At 43.0% G+C, this 26,120-nt stretch overlaps 1 protein-coding gene across 1 annotated transcript in view; it reads left to right on the top strand.

Annotated features, from left to right (window-relative positions):
• The first annotated feature begins 1,498 nt into the window (after positions 1-1,498).
• SNX9 (sorting nexin 9) overlaps positions 1,499-26,120 on the top strand; it is a 250,147-nt gene continuing 225,525 nt past the window's right edge. The window contains exon 1 of the mRNA XM_082249824.1: positions 1,499-1,664. Coding sequence (XP_082105950.1) covers positions 1,653-1,664 — 12 coding nt within the window. The 5' untranslated portion in view covers positions 1,499-1,652. The remainder of the gene's footprint in view (positions 1,665-26,120) is intronic.

Raw genomic sequence — 26,120 nt, 5'->3', positions numbered from 1 at the left:
CAGACCTAAACCCTACTGAGCATCTGTGGGGCATTCTCACACGGAAGGTGGATAAGCACAAGGTCTCTAACATCCACCAGCTCTGTGATGTCGCCATGGAGGAGTGGAAGAGGACTCCAGTGGCAACCTGTGGAGCTCTGGTGAACTCCATGCCCAAGAGGGTTAAGGCAGTGCTGGAAAATAATAGTGGCCACACAAAATATTGACACTTTGGGCCCAATTTGGACATTTTAACTTAATAACACCAAATTTAACACACCTGCTCCCCATTCACACCTGAGACCTTGTAACACTTACAAGTCACATGACACCGGGGAGGGAAAATGGCTAATTGGGCCCAATTTGTACATTTTCACTTAGGGGTGTACTCACTTTTCTTGCCTGTGGTTTAGACATTAATGGCTGTGTGTTGAGTTATTTTGAGGGGACAGCAAATTTACACTGTTATACAAGCTGTACACTCACTACTTTACATTTTAGCAAAGTGTCATTTCTTCAGTGTTGTCACATGAAAAGATATAATAAAATATTTACAAAAATGTGAGGGGTGTACTCACTTTTGTGAGATACTGTATATCTGCTACCTTTATTGCTAAAAATACTCAGAAATTCAAGACGTAGGTGGGTGTAGTAAGATTTTCACATGGGTGATCTATCACATTATCGCTACCCGTCAGATCATGACGCGTTTGGAACGCATAGGGCCTTGGAACGCATGGTGGAACACATCCCGCAACGTGCAGTGTTTTTTAGTCCGAACGTCACTTCCGCTGCACAATCTGATGGGTAACGCCATTCTGATAGAACACCCCTATTAGGGCAATTCACCCTCTCTATTTGTCATCGAAAGTGAAAGTAAGACCGCATTCACACTGGTACGACTTGGAACGCGACTTGTCAGCCTGACAAGTCGCGGTCCGTCACGCTCCCATTGTGCGGTACAGGAGCCGTTCTAATAGGAGCAACACAAGTCGCTCCGACCTGTACTACTTCGGGGCGACCTGGAGGCGACTTGCATTGACTTCCATTATGTGAAGTCCGTGCAAGTCGCGCCGGAGTCGCGCCGGAGTCGCGCTGCACACGACTTCACAGGTCGCCCCCGAAGTCGGAGTGACCTAATGTGAACGGAGGCTTAAAGAAAATCCCACATTTCAGGTTCTCCTCAGAACAATAATATGGAGGGAAATTTTCCAATAGGAACACTAGTTCTGGTGACAAGCAGGGATTGCCTCGCTTTGAAAGGGTTTCCTTTCACTTCCTGTTTTGGATAGGGAACAGGAAGTAAAGGGATATATCCCCAATGGGACACAGATGCAAAAAAAGGGGGGGGGGGCGGTTATAACCCTTCCTTGCTCTATCCAAAATGAAAAGCAAAGTATTTCCTATAGTTGTAGTTTAATATGTGGCCATTTGTGAGGCACATTAGAGAGAAGTGTGTGGTAAAGGCAGAAGTTTGTGATGTGAGGCGGCAATGCTGCCATGCTGTAGATAGAGGGAGTCCTCAGGGCTGTGCATGCAGTGTGTAGACAGGGAGGCCGGGACAGGAAGAGGCAGTGTGTACTCTGTGTATACTCTGTGTATACTCTGTGTGTACTGTACGAGGCTCCCCGTGTGTCTGCTCCGGGGCCACAAGTGATCAGGAGGGTCACAGCATGGCAGCCAAGGTAAGCGGCTCCTATGGGAGTGAGGGGTGTACACCCTGTATGGCGGGGGGGAGGCGGTGATCAGCCGGTATACGGCAATGCTGTAAAGTGCTCATCAGTAGAGTTAACAAAGGCAGGCAGAGTCCGGAGGTGCACAGGCTGTGTTGGGGTGCAGGCAGTATGGGGGGGCGGCATATAGATGTTTGCTGCCAAACTTAGGTGGGCGGATGGGATCGAAGTGACATTTCCAGAGGGATCTATATTGGGAAGTGCAGAAAGGACTGTGCTGGTGTATGAAGTGGGTCCCCATTGCCTGTCATGGAGCCGATCGTGCAGCATGCAGGCCCCGGTGTCACCCGGCTGTCACATCACACTAGGCGGAGGGGTCAAAGATCACCCTCTGCTACTCCGCCACTGTCATTGGCAGCGCCATTCATGTGTTCTGTGTGTTGGAGATCTGATCACCTTACACATCCTCCTAGTGTGCTGATCTGCTCTAAAGTAGCCAAAACTTTCTTTTCTCCTTTCGGGCAGGAAAGGGTTAAACCACTGTCAGTTTTGTGCCATCTCTGTCCTATTCAGGGGCTCATTTACTCTAATGGGTGCGCCTTATACGCCGCGCTGTGTAGGGGGCTGATGTCAGACAGGCGACTCTGCTGCTAGCGATTTGTCGCAATCGTCAGTAGCAGGATTGTTACCCCCCCCCTTCCTGCTTCCCCCTGCCCCTTTAAGCCCCCATTCACACTACCGCGACTTGTCAGCCTGACAAGTCGCGGTCTCTCGCGGTCAATTGACTGCTACAGGACCCGTTCTAATAGGAGCGACACAAGTCGCTCCGACTTAGAAAAAGGGTCCTGTACTACTTTGGAGCGACTTGCATAGACATTCATTATATGAAGTCCGAGCAAGTCGCGCCGAAGTTGCGGTGCACGGGACTTCACAAGTCGCCCCCGAAGTAGTACAGAGTCGTGCCGCACTAGTGTGAATGGGCTCTTAGAGTATGGAAATGCAAGGCTTTCAGATCTTGTGACTACTCAGATTGGCTGTCACAGCGGTCACGTGATCAGATGCTCCCCCAATCGCATCTGGAGCTGCCTGTGACATCTGCGTTATGCTGGCCATACACTATACGAAAAATCGTTCAAACTCATTTTCGAAAAAAGAACACTCGGCCGTGAGAGGAAACGATCGTGCCATCTTGTAATGACCGATAAATCGGTCAATGGACATAAATGAATCCGTTTTTTTGTTCTTTTATTCACATATGCCTAGTGCAAACAGTTTGGACGGGAAACACATTAACCTTTCAATTTATCGTTCGTTCGGCAGAAAATTTCCAAACTTGTCCTTCGTTTTTTCGGCTCAAAAATGTCACAACTGATTACCGATTTGTGCCCATTAACTGGTTGAAAAATGAAAGAACTGTCCAAATGACTGAATTTTGGCCTATTTTCCGTATAGTGCGGGGATCCTTAAACTACGGCCCTTGTGCAACTACACATCCCATGAGGCATTGTAAAACTCAGACATGACTAGGCATGATGGGAATTGTAGTTCCCGAACAACTGGCGGATCGTAGTTTGGAGTTTTGTAGCTGCAAATACAGTGAAGGAGTTTAAGCATGCATGGGATAGGCATAAGGCTATCCTTCATATAAGATAGGGCGAGGGACTATTCATAGGATTCAGATATATTGGGCAGACTAGATGGGCCAAATGGTTCTTATCTGCCGACACATTCTATGTTTCTATGACCCCTGGATAGTGCATGGCCAGCATTACTAGGAGTGAGCAGGGAGTGCTATCTCCGCACTAGAGATGGGCTCGGGTGTGTGTTGAATTCCCACAAGCCCGATCCCGCCAGGAAGCCGACACTGTAGTCCGCTAATCCCAGGCATTGAGACATTTCCCGATCCTCAGCTGTACAGACCAAGACATTTCTCAGTGCAGTGTCTGCTTCCTGGCGGGATCAGCAACGTGGGAACTCGAACGTGCCCGAGCTAGGGTTGCCACCTCATCCCATTTAAACCAGGACAAACATTAATTACACAGGTTCTGAGGCTGATTAAGGTGGTATTTGAAGCAGTGTTCCACCCAAAAGTGGAACTTGTGCTTGTATGCTTCCTCTCCCCCCTTTGGTGCCAAATTTGGCATCTTTCAGGAGGGAGAGCGGAGCGGGTGCCTGTTTTTGACAGGTATCCTTCCCCACTTCCGTGCAACAGCACCGCGGCGCTGTCCATCTGAAGTTGGGGCCCCTCCTTTTTCCTCCGCTGCCAGGCCAATTACAAAGCGCAGCGAGTTTCGCGCATGCGCAGTAGAGAACTGGCTGTGAAAGGCTTCACTGCCGGGTTCCCTTAGCCTGAATGGTGGCGGCAGCACCCTAGAGCCAATACGAAAATCGGCCTCGGGTGCCAACATCGCAGGAACCCTGGACAGGTAAGTTCTAATAATTAAAAGTCAGCAGCTACAGTGTTTATAGCTGCTGACTTTTAATTTTTTTCATGGGGGACGGAACTCCTCTTTAAACTCGGTGCCTTATCTGCATTATATTAGCCTCAGAATAATTCATATGTGTTCTGGTGTAAAGGGATGAGGTGGCAACCCTAGCCCGAGCCCATCTCTACTCCGCTGATATGCAGCCACTCAGAATTAAAGCCCACCCATCCAGAGGCCTCATATATGCGTACAACTGGCAGGAACAGGGTAAGAGTCTGTCTTTGTCCCTATGGAATCCCTCTCTCTGTAGCCTAGGCAGGGTGATGTCGCTCCCATTAATAGCACTCAAAAATTCAACAGTGCTTGGGCCAGGGGTAGAGCGATATCTCACTGCGTCTGGATACAAAGGGAGCGATTCCATAGAGACACTGGCGGTCTCTTTCGTGATCTGGCGCTTTGCCTCTAGCGGTAGAATCACCTGTCTGACATTGGCCTTACAGCGCACCGCACTGTTTATTATAGGTACATACTTGTATAGCGCCATCAATTTACGCAGCACTTACAGATATATCGTACATTCACATCAGCCCCTGCCCTCAAGGAGCTTACAATCTAAGTTCCCTAAATACTCGTACACACTATAAGAAAATTGGGTGAAAATTTTAGTCTGAGGAACTTTCGTACGATTTTCTAATAGTGTGTACACAACTTTCGACAGCCGATTCCGACTTTTCCGAACGAAAATTTCAAAAGGGACAAGCTCCAAAATTTTTCTCATAGGGGAACAGAATGAACCACCTTTCGTTTAATGTGTACAGTTTTCATATGTTTTTTGTACGGGAAAAATCAGAAGCAAAAGACTGTGCATGATCAGAAACAATGAACAAAAAGAAAAAAAAAAAGCCTTTTTACGAGAATTTTCGTAAATGATTTCTTTCCTCGGTTCCAACTTGCTGTGAAACATCGAGGAAAATCAGGCGATTGTTTACCCGATTTTCTTAGTGTGTACGCCACTTAACTCACATTCATACATACACATACTAGCGCCAATTACTCTATACATGTGTTTGGACTATGTTTACTTTTTTTTTTTTTTATATCTTGACATTGAATTAGTCTTTATGCAGCTTGTTGCGATGCCATATGATATATCGCAATACGCTGCACTGCATGAGAATGCATCCTGGCCTACTTTTTTTTCAGCACACACCATGGCACCATGTCGGTGTGAACTGACACAGGGCAGATTGTCCCCCCCCCCCCCCCTTAACTACTTCTGGACCAGAAGGTTTTGCTACCTTAATCACCAGGCGTTACTTTAACTGACAATTGCGTGGTTGTGCCATGCTGTACCCTATTAAAATTTATGTATTTTTTTCCTCACAAATAGAGCTTTTCTTTCGTGGTATTTGGCCACCTGTGCGATTTTTATTTTTTTGTGCTATAAACGTAAAAAGAGCGACAATTCTGGAAAAAAAAAATATTGTTCACTTTCTGCTATATAACATTCCCAAAAAAAAGTAAAAATCTAAATTTTTTCATCCTTTTAGGCCAATTTGTATTCTGCTACATATTTTTGGTGAAAAAAAAAAATCCCAATAAACCTATTTTGAGTGGTTTGCGCAAAAGTTATTGCAACTACAAACTAGGAAAGATTTATGTCATTTTTATTTATTTATTTATTTATTTTTTTACTAGTAATGGCAGCGATCTGTGCTTTTTAGCGGGACTGCGGCGGACAGATTGGTCCCCAACTGACATTTTTGACGCATTTGGAGGGACCAGTGACATCACTACAGTAATCAGTGCTAAAAATATGCACTGTTACTGTAATAATGACACTGGCAGGGAAGGGGGTTTTCCCAGGGGTGATCGAAGGGTTAAGTGTGAGCCTGGGGGTGTGTTTTCTAACTGTATATGGGAAGGGGCTTGTGGAATCAACTCATAGACCTGTGATCCTAAATAAGAGGATCACAGGCTCTCTATGTTCATTCCAGAGAGAACAACGGTTCTGCTGTGTTTACAACAGCAGACCGTCGTTCTCTCACCGAGGGGAGCAATCGCGGGTGCCCGCGGTAATCGCTGCCGCTGGTCCGATGGATCCGCTTTCCTGCTTTCTATGTAGGAAACAGGCTGTGAAGCGGCAATGCAAGGCTTCACTTTCCTTACTACAGATGCTGGCGCTTGCACCCAAAGCCGATTGATGAAACGGCTAGGGGTGCCGACATTGTGGGATCCCTTGACAGGTAGGTGTCCTTATATTAAAAGTCAGCAGCTACAGTATTTGTAGCTGCTGTCTCTTCCTTTTTTTTTTTTTTTTTTTTTTTTTAACAGACTGGAACTTCTCTTTAAAGTAGAACTCTAGGCAAAACTTTTTTTCATTTTGGATAGAGCACAGAAGGGTGCCCTGTCAGATTATTTTTTGCCATCTGTGTCCCATTGGAGAGATTTCCCTTCACTTCCTGTCCCATAACCAAACAGGAAGTGAGAGGAAATCCTTGCAAATTAAGGGAATTTCTTGGGGACTCCCAGGTCACCAGAATATAGTGCCCCCATTGGAAGATTTACCATCTATTATTTTTCTTGGGACAACCCAAAATTTGGGAATTTCTTTTACTTTCACTTTTAATGACAATGGTAAACAGGACAAATGGAGAGGGGAAATCTATTTAGCAGGGGCACAGACAACAATAAACATTGACAAACGTTCTAATCCCTCTGCACGCTATCCAAAACGAAAAAAAAGTTTTGCCTTTAGTTATACAGTATTTTAAGTCTAGCTCCACTTTAAAACAAGCGATACAGAGGCAACATAACGCCTCCTCATGGGACTGCCACAAGTGGAAATGAGCCCTGTAACAAAATAAAGGCCTAATAAAAAGTGTCTGAGAAAAGTTCTGTCTATCTGACGTCAGTGCCTTTAGCAGCCAATCCGCTTCTAGCTTTCATTTTGTCCATACAGCTTAGAAAATTAAAAAGTAAAAGCTGATTGGCTACTCTAGTTGAGACAAAGTTTGTCCTAGGCTGGGTTTACACTGACATGGCCGCAGGTCACAGCAGGGGGTTCGGTGCGTCCCTGTTCACCGAAACAGGCCTTAATTTGTGCCTGAATTCACACCTTAAACAGAGCCAAAAACGCACAGGACCAGGGCCATCTTTAATATTGATTGGACCCTGGGCAAAAAATTTTTTGGGCCCTCCCGAATCCACTTATCAACTATTTGTGGGCAGTGGGTGCTCAAGGGGCAGCTGCTTTGGGCCTCACAATAATGACTGAGCCCGGGGCAGCTGTCCCTTTTGCCTTGCCTTAAAGACAGCCCTGCACAGGACCCTTTTCCAATGCGGACTGTGGCCACCCAGGAGCGGTGTGAACCGGCTCCAGTGAGAGCCGGCCACACTCTCCTGTTATGCGAATTGGATTCACACCAGTGTGAACCCAGCCTCAGACACTTTTTGTTAATTTACCCCTATGAGTGCTTGTGAACATCCATCCATTGGGTTTGGTATACCTTTCCTGCCCCCCCCCCACCAGCTCCTCTTTTGACAAGTGACACAATGCCGCCCAATGCATATGAGGTTTACTAGCTCCAAAAGATTTGCCTTGACTTCCTGTCCCGTAGACACAACAGGAAGTGAGAGCAAATCTCTCCACACTACAATAAATCTCCTTTTTGGACACTTGCCACAGAAACGAATGTCCCCATTGGAAGATTTCCGAACTATGCCTGTTTTGGTGGCAATTCCAATGTTTTTCTCTCACTTTCATTCCCATTGACAATGGTCACTAAGAGAAGCAGAGAGGGTTAATCTTCCCAGGAGGGAAACAGTCAGCAATAAAAGCCTAACAGGTTCTAATTCTTTACTCTATACAAAACAAAAGGAAAAAATGTCTGTCTTTAGGGCCCCTTCATAATAGCAGCATGCAGGCGCATAGGCCGGTGTCCATTTTGCCAAGCAGTAAGGTGACATTGTTTACATTTTTCATGGTAATGTATTGACAGTGTTTTCGATGTGCCCTTGTGGTGACTGGCATTGATCAAGTGCAGAAAATTGCCACACATCTGCTGTACGGAGTCACCCTTACAGCTGAATTAGACAGGTACGCAGGGATGGGTGTCCAGGCCCGGACACAGGGACTAGAGCAGAATAATAAAAAGCCCTTCACATTGTATGAGCGCCTGTGTGAACGGGCCCTAGAATTCTATTACACTTGATGTAAATGGATTTTTAGCACTATTTTTTTTTTTTTTCTTCAATGGTTTGAACTGTTTTGTCTGTTTCCCGACAGAGAGATTTTTGCTTCACTTTCTGTCCCAGGGACCCAACAGGAAGTGAGAGGAATTCTCTTCAAAGTAAGGAGGAAATGTAATCGTCACTCAAAAGCTGTTCCTACTGAAATTTTTCCCCTTTACTCTGTTCTGGTGAAAACTATAACATTAACATTTTGGATTTCCTATCACTTTTTACCTTGATGAAAATTAGCATTTAAAAAATGGCTGTGCAAATATTGTGGAACATACAAAATTTCCACAACCATCATTTTATTCTCCAGGATCTGTGCTTTCAGAAAATATATAATGTTTGGGGGTTCTGAGTAATTATAGGTATGTATTAAGTATTTTAATTGTTATTCACAATGACTAAAGTTATTCTGCATGTACGCCGATGCCCTGTGAATGACTCATTCAGGGTGAGATGGAAACGTAAACAATGTGTAGGCAGTGGCACGTGAATGTTTACGTTTCCATCTCACCCTAAACCAGTCAATGTGTAGGCATCGGCACGTGAACGACTGGTTCAGGGTGAGATGAAAACGTAAACAGTGTGTAGGCAGCGGCATGTGAATGACTGCTTTAGGGTGAGATGGAAGTGTAAACAATGTGTAGGCAGTGGCATGTGAATGACTGTTTACGTTTCCATCATGCCCTGAACCAGTCATTCACGTGCCGCTGCCTACACATTGTTTATGTTTCCATCCCACCCTGAACCAGTCATTCACGTGACGCTGCCTACACATTGTTTCAGGGTGAGATGGAAACCTAAACAATGTGTAGGCAGCGGCACGTGAATGACTGGTTCAGGGTGCGATGGAAACGTAAACAGTCATTCATGTACCACTGCCTACACATTGTTTACGTTTCCATCTCACCCTGAACCAGTCATTCACATGCCACTGCCTACACATTGTTTACGTTTCCATCTCACCCTGAACAAGTTATTCACGTGCCGCTGCCTACACATTGTTTATGTGTCCATCTCACCCTGAACCAGTTATTCACGTGCCGCTGCCTACACATTGACTGGTTCAGGGTAAGATGGAAACATAAACAATGTGTAGGCAGCGGCACGTGAATAACTGGTTCAGGGTGAGATGGACACATAAACAATGTGTAGGCAGCGGCACGTGAATAACTTGTTCAGGGTGAGATGGAAACGTAAACAATGTGTAGGCAGTGGCATGTGAATGACTGGTTCAGGGTAAGATGGAAACATAAACATTCACGTGCCACTGCCTACACATTGTTTACGTTTCCATCTTACCCTGAACCAGTCATTCACGTGCCACTGCCTACACATTGTTTACGTTTCCATCTTACCCTGAACCAGTCATTCACGTGCCACTGCCTACACATTGTTTACGTTTCCATCTCACCCTGAACAAGTTATTCACGTGCCACTGCCTACACATTGTTTATGTTTCCATCTCACCCTGAACCAATGTGTAGGCAGTTGCACGTGAATGACTGTTTATGTTTCCATCTCACCCTAAACCATTTATTCACATGCCGCTGCCTACACATTGTTTACGTTTCCATCTAACCCTGAACCAGTCATTCATGTGCCGCTGCCTACACATTGTTTATGTTTCCATTACACCCTGAACCAATGTGTAGGCAGCGGCATGTGAATGACTGCTTCAGGGTGAGAGGGAAACATAAAAATGTGTAGGCAGTGGCACGTGAATGACTGACTGGTTCATGGCGAGATGGAAACGTAAACAATGTGTAGGCAGTGGCACGTGAATGACTGGTTCAGGGTAAGATGGAAACGTAAACAATGTGTAGGCAGTCGCACATGAATGACTGATTCAGGGTAAGATGGAAACATAAACAATGTGTAGGCAGCGTGTAGTCTTGAATAGTAAAATCTTTTCCCCACTCCATCCAAAACAAAAAAAACACAGTATTTGGTATAGATACACTTTAATTTGTGTTGGGGAGTCATTTACAATGAATACAGCTCATGTATATACGGCACCGTAGTGCATTGCAGTAACACATGTGATAACGCATTTGTTGGCATGGTTTACCATGTGAATCCAGCTTATGCCAAAAATATACAGACAGCTTTGAAACAATTGTAGTCACGTGGTCCCGGTGCCCGGAAATCAGCAACTAATCCCAGATTTCTATATGGTGGGATGAATTGTATTGGCCGCCACGAACATTGGAAATGCTGAGACACGGGTTGTCTGGTTGCTATCTGCCGTCTGTAGGCACCGGTATTGAAGAATCGCCTTCAGCTCACTTGTGGCTTGCAGAATGTTTGTTTGGCTGATGAAGTGAGATAATCTTCATTACTGGTTAACTGCGTAACTTGTGTGATTACGTTGTGACATGAGAAGGACGTACACTGTATGACCTCTGCTCTATGGAACTGAACCTCAGCCTGATTGTATTCTGCCATGTTCTCCTATTAGCATGTGAACACAGCTTTGTTGTCATGTACACAGTTTGATCAGATTCAGGGAATACAGGAACACTGAACTCCTCTAGAGGACTTACCACTCCATTCACACCCAGATCACATTCTGAGCAATAAGTTCTAGTGCTACTGGACTGCCATTAAAAAGCAAACACTGCTAGCCAAGGCTCCGGTCTGTGGCGCCTGGCTTCTTTGGTATAGGCAATCATAATGTGTAAAAAAAAAATAAAAATCGAATAATTACTACACTGTATTGCCCTGGTCACAGTGTGTAGAATTAAAAAAAAAAAAAAAAAAAGTAACAAAAACTAAACAAATTGAAAAAAAAATGTATTACAATTTTTTTTACATACTGCCGCCAGTCAGTGTCCTTGATCACTGCCACAAAAGTTATATGTACTGCCCTTTTGACAGAAGGAGCAAAAAAAGGGTGATTTTTTTTTTTTTTTTTTAATTTCTTAATTTTTCCAAATAGTTGTGACAAAAAAAATTAAAACTTCAAAAAAACTCACCATGCTCCTTTACTAAATACCTTGGACTGTCTACTTTCCAAAAAGGGGTCATTTGGGGGTATTTGTACTGTTCTGGCATTTCTGGGCCTCAAGTACTGAGATGGGGTGTCAGAACATCAGGATTGATCAATTTTCAGATACAGTGGGTGTGACAAACCCACTCAGGACATGGGCTTTTGGTGGGGAGTGGGACTGCAGGCTAGCCTCTTGCCTATTGACTATGGGCCCTGGTTTGTGAGGCAACACTGCTCTTTGTGGGGTGTATGCTGGGGGGACCCTTGGAGTAATGTTACTTTGGATTCAAGTCCACATCTCTCCAAGACACACAGACTCTGGGACTCTATGTCTAGGATCCATGTTAAAGGCCTAACTGCCTATTGCCAATAGGGAACTGCTCCTCACAGTCAGACTGGCAGATGATAATGGCATCAGCTCAACCACCTGTCTTCCACGCATTGTTGATTGTTGTGATTACCTCACCTATTGTCTACTGTGTGGATGTGTTTACACTTATAATAATGTGTATTATATTTCATGAGCTCGATGATGGGAAGTCTGTTAGTTAATTAGCTCAAGTTAATTAAATCACTGTCATCCATTAGTTGCTAGTGGGAAAGTAGAATACTGTTTGTGTTGGTTGTTCCTTAGATATGTTAATTATTTTTCTGTACACAATTTCATCTGCATATGATAATGTAATCAGGCACCTGACCTGGTGGGGTATATATCCGGTGTGAGTTTGTTCAATAAATGTTCCAGATCTTATACAAGCTATTCTCGGCTAGTTTTTGTATTGGGTGGCTAGAATATCTGATGTCTATGTTCAAGACTTAAGGAAGCGGTATTCTGATGGAAGCCCACAGATACAGTGTCGGTCAGTTCTGTTACAGTGGGTATAGAAAAGAATCACTCCCCTCTTTAAAATAATCACATTTTGATGCTTTGCGGCCTGAAATGAAGACATACACATTTTTTGTTTTATCCAGCTGTATTTATTCAGTGAAACTTATAACATCCAAGTGAAAGATATAACACCAAAATGTCAGAAAAAAATAAAAAAAACAATATAACTGAGTTGGAAAAAGGTTCACCCCCCTTCCTAAAAATGGCTTGTAAACTCAATCAGGTGTAGCTAATCACCTTCTCAATGGCACACAAAGCAATTTGACTTTCAGCTGTGGTCAGCTGTGATTTTGATCAGCTCAGCATGAAAAGAACTTTCCTGGAGCAATTCAGTCTCTGATAGTGCAACTGAAGCAAACAATCCACTATGGGTGGCAGGGCATTGCCAAAAGATCTCCGGGATACATTTGTGGACAGACACAATTCAGGAGATGGATAGAAAACAAATGTCAAATGTTTTATCAATGCCAGAAGCACAGTGAAGTCTGTTGTTAAGAAGTGGAAGGTATTTGGTAAAACACAGACCATCCCTGGATCAGGAAGGCATTCCAAACTGGATGGAAGAGCCAGAAGGAAACTGTTTAGAGAGGCTACTAAGAGGCCTACAGCAACTCTGAAGCACTTGCAAGAATTTATGACAAACAATGATCATTATGTGTATGTGGCAATAATATCACAAATTCTCCACAAATGTGGCTTGTATGGAAGGGCTGCAAGAAAAATAGCCACTCCTCAAGAGGGGCCACATGCAGTCATGACTGAGCTTTGCCAAAACGCACCTTGAAGATTCTGAGGCCACATGGAAAAAGGTGTTCTGGTCAGTTGAGACTAAAACTGAATTATTTGGCCTCAACACCAAAGGATATATCTGGCGGAAATCCAATACATCTCACCATCCAAATGACACAATTTCTACAGTAAAGCATGGAGGTGGTAATCTGTTATGGGGGCGTTTCTCAGCAGCAGGGACTGGAGCACTTGTCAGGATAGAAGGAAAAATGGATAGGGCAAAATACCATCAAATTCTTCAGGAAAATCTGCTGCCAGAAAGTTGTCAATGGGAAGAAGGTTTACATGACAATGACCCAAAACACACACACAGCAAAAATGACCACACAGTGATTGAAGGAGAAAAAGGTAAATGTCCTTGCATGGCCTAGTCAGAGTCCAGATTTAAACTCCATTGAAAATCTGTGGAATGACTTGAAGACTGCAGTCCATAAATGGTCACCATCAAATTTAACTGGGTTTGAGCAGTTCTGCAAAGAAGATAAATATTCCAAAGTTTAGATGTGCAAAGTTAGTAGAGACATATCCCAACAGACTAAAGGCTGTAATTAAAGCAAAAGGGGGTTCAACAAAATACTGATACAAAGGGGGTGATCCTTTTTCCAACTCAGTGATTCTGTTTTTATATATATTTTTTTTCTGAATTGATGCACTGAGTAGAGTAAATAGGTCTATGAGCTCGGAAGTGACATCATTACGTCAGTTCCGGTTAGGGCACTGCCTTTTTTTTTGGAAACCATGAGATCCATGTGTTTTTTTTTTTTTTTTTTTATCTCATGCTTTCCAGAGGGTAGAGGAGAGACCCCAGATGTCTTCATAAAGAGGACCTGTCATGCCTTATTTCTATCACAAGGGATAATTACATTTCTTGTGATAGGAATAAAAGTGATCAAATGGAAAAAAAAATTAAAGGGATAGTGTAAAAAATATTTTTTTTTAAAGGGCCCCGTCCCTCCATGCCCACACGCAGACGGGAACACATACGTAGGTCACGCACACATTTGGAAACCGTGTTCGCACCACACATGTGAGGTATTGCTGTGAATGTTCAAGCGAGAGCAATAATTCTAGCTCCAGACCTCCTCTATAACTCTAAACTGGTAACCTGTAAAAAATGTTAAAGCGTTAACTGTGAAGAGCTTTAAGTATCATTATTTGTCTCCATTCCACGTTCAGTGTCTATTTACTCGGTGTAACATTATCTTTTATGTTTTACCAAAAAATTGGGTTACATATTGTTTTTTTTTTTTTTTTAAATATCTTTAACCACTTGCCGACCAGTCACATTGACTGTACTGCGGCAAAGTGGCTCGTTCCAATCCAGCGACGTAGACCTACGTCGTTGGACTCCTCCCCTTGTGGGCGGTGCACGCGCGCCGCCGGAGGCTCGCTCCCGCTGTATTCAGTTACAGTGGGAGTCGGGTCAGGGGAGCCCCGATCGTCGGGGAATCGAGTGTGGAGATCCGCCCGCTTGTGTAAACAAAGCGGGCGGATCTCCTAAGTGACAGACGGTCAGATTGCAGGGTTCAGCATAGCTGAACCTGCGATCTGTCCCTGTGTCACTTAGTCACCTCCCCCCACACACGTTGGTAAGCACCAGGCATACATTAACCCCTTGATCACCAATAAAAATTAACCCCTTCCCTGCCAGTGTAATTTTTACAGTAACAGTGCATATATGTAGCACTGATTACTGTAGTAATGTCACTGGTACCCCCAAAGGTATCAAAAATGTCAGTCAAGGGTCCGATCTGTCCGCCGCAATGTCACAGTCCCGCAAAAAAAATCGCAGATCGCCGCCATTACTCGTTAAAAAAAACCCACCAAAAATGACAGAAATCTTTTTCCCTTAGTTAGTAAACGCAATAACTTTTGCGCAAACCAATCAAAATACGCTTATTGCGATTTTCTTTTTTTTACCAAAAATATGTAGCAGAAAACAAATTGGCCTAAAATGATAAATTTAGATTTTTACATTTTTTTGGGGGGGAATTTCTTATAAAAAATTTGAAAAATATTGTTATTTTTTCAAAATTTCGCTCTTTTTATGTTTATAGCGCAAGAAGTAAAAATCGCACAGGTGATCAAATACCACCAAAAGAAAGCTCTGTTTGTGGGAAAAAAAGGACGTAAATTTCGTTTGGGTATGGCGTTGCATGACCGTGCAATTGTCAGTTAAATTCGCACAGTGCCGAATCGCAAAAAGTGGCCTGGACGTAAGACAGCAAAATCCTCCAGTGGTTAAGTGGTTAAAGAGGTTGTAAACCCTCTCTTATAACTTGTACCATAGGTAAGCCTTTAATAAGACTTACCTACAGGTATTGTAAATATCTCCTAAACTTACATCGTTTAGGAGAAATTTACTTTTAATGCAGCCGATGACGTAATCGGCGCATGCGCTCTGAAGGAACGGCCACCTGTGCTCTTCTTTCAGAGTCCTGTGCCGTGAACTGCGCCACACGGGAGTGATCTCCTCGCACCTCCGGCCAATCAGATGGCCAGAGGACCCAATTCTAGGAAGCAGGATGGCCAAACATGTCGGCCGTTTTGTCGCTGAGCGGGCTGCACTGCGGGGCTTCGTTCTAAGGTAAGCATTTCATAATGAGCTAGTATGCGATGCATACTAGCTCATTATGCCTTTTGTCTTACAGGGTTTTTATTTTTTGGTGGGTTTACTTCCTCTTTAAATATCTTTAAAGTGTGTTTTTTTTCTCCAAGAAATTGTGTTTAAAAAACCACAGCACAAACACAGTGTGACATAAAAAAAATTTCAATGACCACCATTTTATTCTTTAGGGCCTCTATATATGTGTGTATATATATATATATATATATATATATATATATATATATATATATATATATATGTGTGTATAATATAAAAGCTGACTTTTGCTTGTGAACAAAAATTGTCAGAACAGGCCTGGTCTTCAAGTGGTTAAAAAAAAAAATCTGAGAGTTCGGGGGGGTGCTGTATGCAAATTGTTAATCAAAGATGTGCAGGTTTCGGGTCGGTTCACATTTGTGCGATCACAGAGATTGCATGTAATTCGGAGCGCACTGCTCCTAAATTACATGCGATCTCTGTGCAGTGCAAATTTCAGCCATACACTTTGTATGGCTGAATTCGCACCGCATTCGCACTAAACACACACATGACCCTTTTTTTTTTTTTTATCCGCAGCAGAATCGGAGCGCATGGTGGTTCACACTAGTGCGATCCGATTCTGTGCGAACTTGCAGATCGCACTGCGATATGCGATCTCAACTGGGGGTGTCGTTAACTTTTAATTGACACCCCCTGCGTATCGCATATGGCAGTGTGAACTGCCAGGGGTGAGGATGTGATGCGGGAACCCGCTGTATATTCGCAGCATTCCCGCATCGCACAAATGTGAACCAGCACTTAATTATTATGTGGTATTTCTGTTTATAGGAAAACAAAGACAGTCATTTACAATAAATGGGGAAAACAATGTGAAATATTCTGCCAGACCAGCAAAGTGATCAGACAAGCTTTGAGGGCTTTTCTCAGTACACATGCTTGTTTGTTTCCTGTGAGCATTGATATCTTGGTCGTGTACATGAACTGGCTGTAAGACTTGTGTGTGTGATCTCATTTAGCCCTGGTAATGTATGAACCTGTCTGATCTCTAAATATTAGATTTACCTGAAAATGTAATATATAGCAGCTTACAGTCCTTCGATGAGGTGGCCGCATTAGTCTTCTTTTATTAGGCATTGTTTTTCTATTTTCACCTGGTCATCCTGGCTATGCTCACTCCTCTACGCCGGTGTCTATGGAGGGAGCCATGGTTGCACCCAGATTGGAATTCAAGCATATCTGCCTTTGTTATTGATATGGACTATAAAGGGATTAGTAGTTTGCATAGATAAGATAACTGATTTATACTTCCAGGTCAGCTCCTAGGCAGTGACAAGGGGTACTGCATTTCTCCTAAGATCAGCAGGTAGTTTCTGTACCTGCTAAAAAATGTTTTAAGCCTGAAAAGTGAAAACAAATGCAGCCACCATATCTAAGGACTGGTAGGCTGCACATGTTACATGTAATGCTTTACATTTTTTGGTCTTTGATTTTATTTCCTTTTTGTATTAAACCCATAATCCACACAAAGAATTATAACTGGGTACATTAAGGTCCCTTTTACACTTGTACGACTTGTCATGCGATTTTGGACTGCAAAATCGCATGACAAGTCGTTCTCCATTATTTTCAATGAGCCCCATTCATATCTGTGCGACTTGAAGTCACACCGACTTCAAAGTAGTCCCTGCACTACTTTTGGCATGATTTTGTTGCATTTTGAGGAAAAAACATTATAAGCCCACTCAAACTCGCAAAACAAAGTCGCGTCAAAATCGTGCGACTTTGAAGTCGCACAAATGTGAAAGGGGCCTAAGACTCGGTTCACACTGGCACGACTTGTCAGGCGACTTAGTCACCTGATAAGTCGTACTCCATTCAGTGCAATGGAACCATTCTAATTGAAACAACTCAAGTCGCTTCGACTTAGAAAACGGTTTCTGTACTACTTTGGGGCGACTTTGTAGCAGCTTGCATTGACTTTTAATAAAGAAGTAATTTGCAAGCCGCTCTGAAGTCATGCTGTACGGGGGGCTTCAGAGTCGGGCAACTTTGAAGCCGCCCCAGTGTGAACCAAACCTAAAGCAGTATTAAACCCAAACACTTCTAGTATTGCAGTTTACTGGCTGCTATATTTTCCTTTTTTAGGCTTATTTTAGGTTTATTTACACCTGGTGATTTGGCTAGTAAATCAGTTTTTTTTTTTTTTTCAACCTACTTTAACACTTTAAGGATGAGACAAAGCATTTACCACTGACATCGGTGCACACAATGATCAGCTTTTATTTATCTAAAACTCTTATCACAAAAGGAAAAATAATAATTCACTGTAACTACTTATTAAGTTATTTTATTTGTTAGTCAAGTCCATCTAAATCTGCTAGTGGTGACTATACACACTTTGATCAAAAAAGAAACTGATCATTCCTCAAACTAAAGTCAACCCATTTGATTGATATACCACACATAGGGAAGTGGATCATGGACAGACGACAGGTCCTCTTTATGGAGATATCAGGGGTCTATTAGGCTCCCAATGTCTCCTCTGCCTTCCTCTGCAGCTAATCAAGCACAAATCATTCTTGATTAGCTGCATCCTTAGCTACAGTAGCAGAGGAATGACAGCTGGAAACTGGAAATGACATAATATACACTGCTTCCGGGTTCATTAGTCGCAGGGGGAGTCTGGAAATTGATGTTCCATGATCACCCCCTGCTATCGCCGAGGGGGGGATGTGGCATAAAAGTGAGAGCCACCTGGATTACTTTTATCTGGAAGCCCATATGTAAAAACCGTGAGCTTGCACTCTATATATTTGTGTTTTAGATTTTCCTTTCATCCTATCCTGATGGCTTTACAGAAACAGGAAGTGATGGAAAATCTCTTAACTACACCACTTGACCTCTGGAAGATTTACCCACCCCCCTCCACCTTCATGACCAGGCCACATTTTGCGATACGGCATGGCATTATTTTAACTGACAATTGCGAAGTTATGTGGCACTGTACCCAAATAAAATGTATGTCCTTTTTCCCCCACAAATAGAGCTTTCTTTTGGTGGTATTTGATTACCTCTGTGTTTTTTTATTTTTTTGCGTTAAAAAAAAAAGGGACCAACAATTTTGGAAAAACAATATTTTTTACTTTCTGCTATAAAACATATCCAATAAAAAAAATTTGAAAAAATCGAATTGCTTCATAAATTTAGGCCAATATGTATTCTGCTACATATGTTTTGGTAAAAAAAAAATCCCAATAAGCTTATATTAATTGGTTTATGCGAACGTTATAGGGTCTACAAACTATGGGGTATACTGGATTTTTTATTTATTTATTTTATTTTTATAATAGTAATGGCGACGATCACCGACTTATAGCGGGACTGTGATATATTGCGGTGGACAATTGGACACCAACTGACACTTTTGACTTTTTGTGGGAACCAGTGACGCTGATACAGCGATCAGTGCTAAAAATATGCACTGTCACTATACTAATGACACTGACTGGGAAGGGGTTAAACATCTAGGGCGATCAAAGGGTTAACTGTGTGCCTAGTCACTGTTTTTGTCTACTGTTTATGCTGCTTTTACTAGGGGGAGAGATGGATTCTAGTCACTGTTTTGCAGGAACACAGAATCTACCCCTTCCCTTTGTCAGAACGGAGATCTGCCTTGTTTACATGGGCAGATCCCCGATCTGTGTTTTTTTTTACGGACGATCGCCGGGTTCCTGAGGACATCGAGTGCCTGGCACCCGCAGATCGGCTTCATTGGGCACACGCCCCCTGCAGGTGGAAGTGTGGGATCACATATATATGCGTGTTCAGGCATACACCTGCTACTAGGGCATCTAGCGAGTGGCGATAATAAATCTGATATAAACAGGAATGACCACATAATATACCTGACAGAAATGTTTATTCTATCTCACTCAAAAAAACAAAAAAAAAGATTTTGCCTGGAGATGGGCTTTAACAAAAAAAGTCATGATTTTGACACAGTTCACATTATCTCTTTTTTTTTGTGGTAAGTTTTTAGTAAAGAGCTGTGTAATAGATAATAACCCAGCACAAGGGCCTGGTATGCTTATATCGTGATGCAAGGTATAAAGGGATGGCTGACTCTTTCTGCCTGTTGATGGAACATACAAAATATACATACTGTAGAATGTGATGATGAACAGGGCACTGAAGTATGTGACATAAATAGAGCAAGAAGAGTGAAAGAATCCACCAGTATAGTCGTGTGGACAAATGTGACTAAGGCCTGGTGTACACTTTGCTTTCTGAGAGTGACTAAGTGTCTCTGGAGCCGCACATCAAGTCAGTTACCCACCATGAGTAAGCTTTAGTGGGCTGAGTGAAACGCGTTGGGAGCGTGGAACGTGTTGGGAACGTGGCCTGGCGAGTGTCCAGGCTGAGACTGACTTCACTATAATACAGGAGGTCTTGACTTGATGTGCGGCTCCCGGTACACCTAGTCCCTCTCTACCATTGCCTGGAGCATAGACGAGCTCCCTTCCTGGCCAGCACTCACAGTAGAGCTGCACGATTCTGGCCAAAATGAGAATCACGATTTTTTAGCTTGGAATAAAGATTACGATTCTCTGTGTAACAAAAAAAAATTGGGATAACTTTACTGTTACGTTTTTTTTTTTTATTTATTAAAGTCTATTAATTGCGCTTGAAAGACTGCTGCGCAAATACAGTGTGACATAAAATATTACAAAAATCGCCATTTTATTCTGTAGGGTCTCTGCTAAAAAAATATATAAAATGTTTGGGGGTTCTAAGTACTTTTCTAGCAAAAAAAAAATGATTTTAACTTGCAAGCAACAAGTGTCAGAATAAAGGTCTAGTCTTTAAGAGGTTAAACTTCCTTTCTCCCTGGCAGAGGGAAGGAAAAGATACAATGTAATCATTTTGTTTATAGTTACTGGGAGACTTTAATGCTGATAGGCGTTTGCCGGGAGGCTTTTTTTTTTTTTTCCACAGCTGTTCTCTCTGCTATGCAGCTATGCAAAGAATCGAGCATATGTCAGGTTTAGATCGTCAGGGGGGGTGAATCGAGATCGCGATTTTCATACGATTAATCGTGCAGCTCTAACTCACAGCGGTGGGTAACATGACTTCATTCCATGACTGACCCCATACAGCCTGAGCGGCTCACACACATACATTGTATTGCCAAAACTATTGGGACGCCTGCCTTTACACGCAAATTAACTTTAATGGCATCGCAGTCTTAGACTGTAGGGTTCAATATTGAGTTGGCCCACCCTTTGCAGCTATAAAAGCTTCAACTCTTCTGGGAAGGCTGTCCACATGCTTTAGGAGTTTGTCTATGGGAATGTTTGACCATGTTTCCAGAAGCACATTTATGAGGTCAGGCACTGATGTTGGACTAGGAAGGCCTGGCTTGCAGTCTCTGCTCTAATTCATCCAAAAGGTGTTCCATCAGGTTGAGGTTAGGACTCTATCCTCCACCCCAAACTCGCTCATCCATGTCTTTATGGACCTTGCTTTGTGCACTGGTGCACAGTCATGTTGGAACAGGAAGGGCCATCAACAAAATGTCTTGGAATGCTGACGCCTTAAGAGTTCCCTTCACTGAAACTAAGGGGCCAAGCCCAACCCCTTAAGAAAACAACCCTACACCATAATCCCTCCCCCCACCAAATGATCTGGACCAGGGCACAAAGCAGGGTTCATAAAGACATGGAAGAGCAAGTTTGGGGTGGAGGAACTTAACTGGCCTTCAAAAAGTCCTGACCTCAACCTAATAGAACACCTTTGGGATGAATTAGAGTGGAGACTATGAGTGGGCCAACTCAATATGGAATCCTACGGAATAAGACTGGGATGCCATGAAATTTCATGTAAAGGCAGGCGTCCCAATACTTTTGACAATATCCTTGCTTTGCTTTCTAAGGCTGCATTTACACCTGGGCAGAGCGACTTTTAGACATTTTTATTTAAGAGCATTTTAGAAGTGTATTACAAGTGTTTTTTCAGCTTCAGGCATTTTTGTTGAGCCAAAAGAAAGCACTAGGGGGAGGAGAGGTGGCGGAGCACTGCTGTTTGAGCAGAAAAGGCGCTCATGAAATGCTCATATTGCACATTTTCAGGGGTTTCCATTAAAGGCTAAGAGGCCCAATCTGCCAAAAAGAAGCTTGTGCACTTTTTTGAGCAACAGGCGTGTTGCTTTAGGCGACGGACCTGCAGATGTGAACAGGGGCCATTTAAAGGAATCGGATTTGGCCTGTTGAGCGTGCTAGAGCAGGGGGTCTCCAAACTTTATGAACAAAGGGCCAGTTTACTGTCCTTCAAACTTTAGGGGGGCCAGACCGTGGCCAGTGGGAGTAGAAAATGACCTGGTGTCAGTGAAAGGAATAGTGCCCATCTTTGGTGTCAGTGTAAGGAATTGTACTCATCATTGGTGTCCATGGGAGGATAATTGGATAACTGCTGCACCTATTACAGAAAAAAATCCTGTAGTAGCTCTAGCTGCTGACACAATATTGCGAAATAGACAATATAACAAACATTAAAAGATAAGGGTGTAGTTCTAATTGAACATAAATCAGATTGAAAGTCCACTTCCAGCATGGTATTCCCAAAGGATTTCACACGACAAGGTAAAACTTGAAATAATAGAAACCACCACCGACACCCAACACCACAGCCTCTTACCATCCGACCAGGACCCTCATTACAAAGGTCTAGACTAGTGGTGGATAAATCCTCTAAGGACCCTTGGACTGCCAGTGAACCCTCTCCTCGTCTGTCCTACGATTTCCCCCATGGCTAATATATCATTCGACCAAGACCCTCATTACAAAGGTCTGGACTAGCGATGGGTAAATCCCCAAAGGACCCTTGGACTGTCAGTGAGCTCTCTCCTCCTCTGTCCTGCGATCTTCCCCATTATTATTAGGTCTCATAAAAAGCAAACAAAATGTTCCTCATAGTGTAGGTATCTTTCAACCAGTTTATTAAAAAAGACCATAAAATTCACTCACATTTGTGATGATAAAAACCAGGATGTCTTTACTCAAGTCTGAACGGTGTTTCCAACCAGCAAGATGGCCGCCACATCTCAGCATGATCCAGCATTGTATATCACAAGCTCCTCCCTACGTGTTCCATCATTAGGTGACGTCATCAGGGACGTGGCTTTACAGACGCTGTGGTCTTTTATATATGCTGGACGGCCGGATGGGGTGGGAACTAACTAATTGCGTTCCAAATGCCAGAAATAAACGAAAACTACACTCTAGCAGTACACCTTCTATTATACTGCCAAAGCATCTTTATAACCCTGATAAATATTCCACCTACCCAAGGTCAGAAACAATATGTGTATACCTAGTATGTTTAATTGCCTGTGCGGAATATATAAAAAATCCATATGTACGACACTTAAAAAACAACAATGTATACTCATGCTGCCTCAAAGCAAATACACAAATGAACATAAAATTATTATTTGGAGGCACAAGCTGTCCTGGATTATGCTGAATGAGCGGCTGTCGGCACAATTGGACGACAAGCTGCGCGGATTTGATAAAGTGTGGGAGCCCTGGCTCAGTTATCTGACGGGGCCGGCTTGAGGGCGGTCCAGGGGGCAGGGGGCGGGGCGCGGAGTTGGGTCCATTCTTTTTCTACTCTTCCTTTATTCTATCGCTTCTTCTTCCCTTTCTTTTCTCGCGTTTCTTTTTCTCTTTACCTTCCTTCTTTGCCTTTTCAGTACTTTTCGCTTAGCATGGGGCTGCCTTGAGAGGGCACGTAGCTATGTACCCTAGCACTTTTTACCTACTCAGGGGAATACGCTTTTGTAGTCTATCTCAAAAGCCTCTGTTGGATTGTTATGCGGGGTAAATACTGTGGGTTTAATGTTTGCCTCTGGGCTTGTTACAGTTTGTTGCAGCACGGGCCTTGCCCCTAAATGATACCAAATGTCGTTGTTCTGATGTATATGTCAAAATTCTCAATAAAAATTATTGAAAAGAAAATTATTATTTGACCACCCAAATGGTAACAAGTTTACAATCAAATAACATGATTATAGACTTATATTTACTACACAGATAATCAGCTAGCTTCTATAAAACCAGATACAAACAGATATAAATGATGACTCAAACCTTTTATTATCAATCAAGGATTATTGATGAAGGTGTTCACATCCCACCCGAGATTCACACCAAATGGGGTGTACGTCTTGGTTGTGTATATCCATCTAGTTTCAAGCCTGGAGATTACCCTAATCAAATTACTCCCTCTCCAGTTACTTTTAAATTTATCAAACCCCAGGATTCCTAGCATGGTGAGTGTCCTAATGCCTGGACAGGCTATGTTTAGAGTACCCCTTCAAAATATTAGCTATATGTTCCTTCAATCTAACATGGAGCATACATATAGTGTGACCTATGTATTCAAGGCCGCAAGGACACCATATGAGATAGACAACATATTTTGTGATACACGTAATGAAAGGTTTAATGACAAAATGTTACATAGTAGGTGAGGTTGAATAAAGACAATAGTCCATCCAGTTCAACCTGTGTAGGTGTGTGTGACTGTAATCATCTAACATAGCCCTCAATCTCCTGATCCTTGAGATGTAAGTCTAAGAGTCTTTTGAAAGTCACCATACTACCCGCAGAAACCACCTCTTGTGGTAGACAATTCCACAATCTTGTAGCCCTAACAGTAAAGAACCCCCCACGTTGCCTGAGGTTAAAACGCTTCTCCTCTAATCGCATTGTATGTCCTCGAGTCCTCATGCAATTCCTTCGAATGAACAGCTTTTCTTCTAAGCTGAGATCCCCATTAAGATATTTATAAATTGCTATCATGTCCCCTCTCAGACGTCTTTTCTCCAGGGAAAATAAATCGAGCGATTGCAGCCGCTCTTCATAGGTAAGGTCCTCCAACCCCCTAATCAGTTTAGTTGCCCTTCTCTGGACTTTCTCCAGCTCCAACACATCCCTCCTGAGGACTGGCGACCAGAACTGGACAGAATACTCCAGATGCGGTCGGACCAGAGTTTTATAAAGTGGAAGGATTATAGTCTTATCTCTGGAATACATCCCTTTCTTTATGCATGCTAATATTCTGTTGGCTTTGGAAGCTGCCGCTTGGCATTGCATGCTGTTGCCTAATCTATCATCAACTAAGACTCCCAGATCTTTCTCCATTTTTGATTCCCCCAAGGGTTCCCCTCCTAACGTGTATTGTGTTTTTATGTTTTTGGTCCCCAAGTGCAAAACCTTACACTTCTCCACGTTAAACCTCATTTGCCATGTCGTTGCCCACTCCGTAATTTTGTCCAGGTCCTTCTGTAGGATATCTGCTTCATGCTGTGCAGTTATTGCCCTGGCCAATTTTGTGTCATCTGCAAAAACTGATAACGAACTACTGATCCCTTCCTCAATGCTGTTTATGAATAAATTGAACAAGGTTGGTCCCAGGACTGAGCCCTGGGGCACCCCGCTTACTACCTCAGACCAGTCTAGTCAGGAGTTGAACTAGATTCTAAAGAATCAATTTTCCTCCTTCTTTGTGCATTTATCTTACAAATGGCACATTTTTTGCAAGGAAAAAAAACTCCCATATTTTGGAAAAAGGAAATGGTTCTAGGGGGGTCTATCACATTGGGGGCTACCTGCAGTATAAGAGTTGGCACTCACCTAAAAACAACAACCATTGTCTCAGGAAGATGGGGGCCTAAGACCCTATCACTACACAATACATCCCAATGTTTACGTAAACATTTTTTGACTGAATAATGTTGGAAAGAATAAGTCGAGAAAAAAGCATTCTTAAAAGAATCATTGGTTTTGATGGTCCTAGATGCCAATAGGTCTTCCCTATTCCTCTAATCCGCACGAATAAGTGCTTGATCCAACTTAGCTGATCATTGCCCTTTTCAATAAATTGATTCTTAAGGGAGGAAGCCTCACGCAAAAAAATTGTCACGATTTGTACAATTCCTCTTCAACTTCCAGAATTGACTGACAGGAACGGACCTCAACCAAGCCGAACGATGACAACTACTTGTACTGCTAAATCAGTTCCTGTCAGTTTCCTTAAAGTAAGTAGATGTGACAATAGCCCCATCCACCACTTTAATCCATAGATCCAAAAAATGAATCTCCGTCTCGCTGGATTCAAGCTGGAGAACAATACCCCTATCGTTTCCATTCAAGATGGTTACAAATTGACTTAGGGTATCAAAGTCCCCATCCCAAAGAAGGAGGAGAATAGTGTCCCATCATTAGTGTCAGTAGGAGGAATAAAGTGGCAGGAACTATGGCCCACTGCTGCTGACAGTGAGGGGAAATAGTACCCCAAGGGCCAGATAAAAGCAAGCAAAGGACCACATCCAGCCCTCGGACCGCAGTTTGGAGACCACTGTGTTAGAGGTAGCTACAAGCTTCAAGCAGAAAATCGCTCAGGTGTGAATGGGACCTGAAGAGGGATCCGAGTTCGGATTGGTCTTCAGAGAGCATTTGACACA

Source organism: Pelophylax lessonae (genome assembly GCF_965119305.1).
Source record: "Pelophylax lessonae genome assembly, chromosome: 3".
NCBI lineage: Eukaryota > Metazoa > Chordata > Amphibia > Anura > Ranidae > Pelophylax > Pelophylax lessonae.
This window is presented reverse-complemented; position numbering and strand designations above follow the sequence as displayed.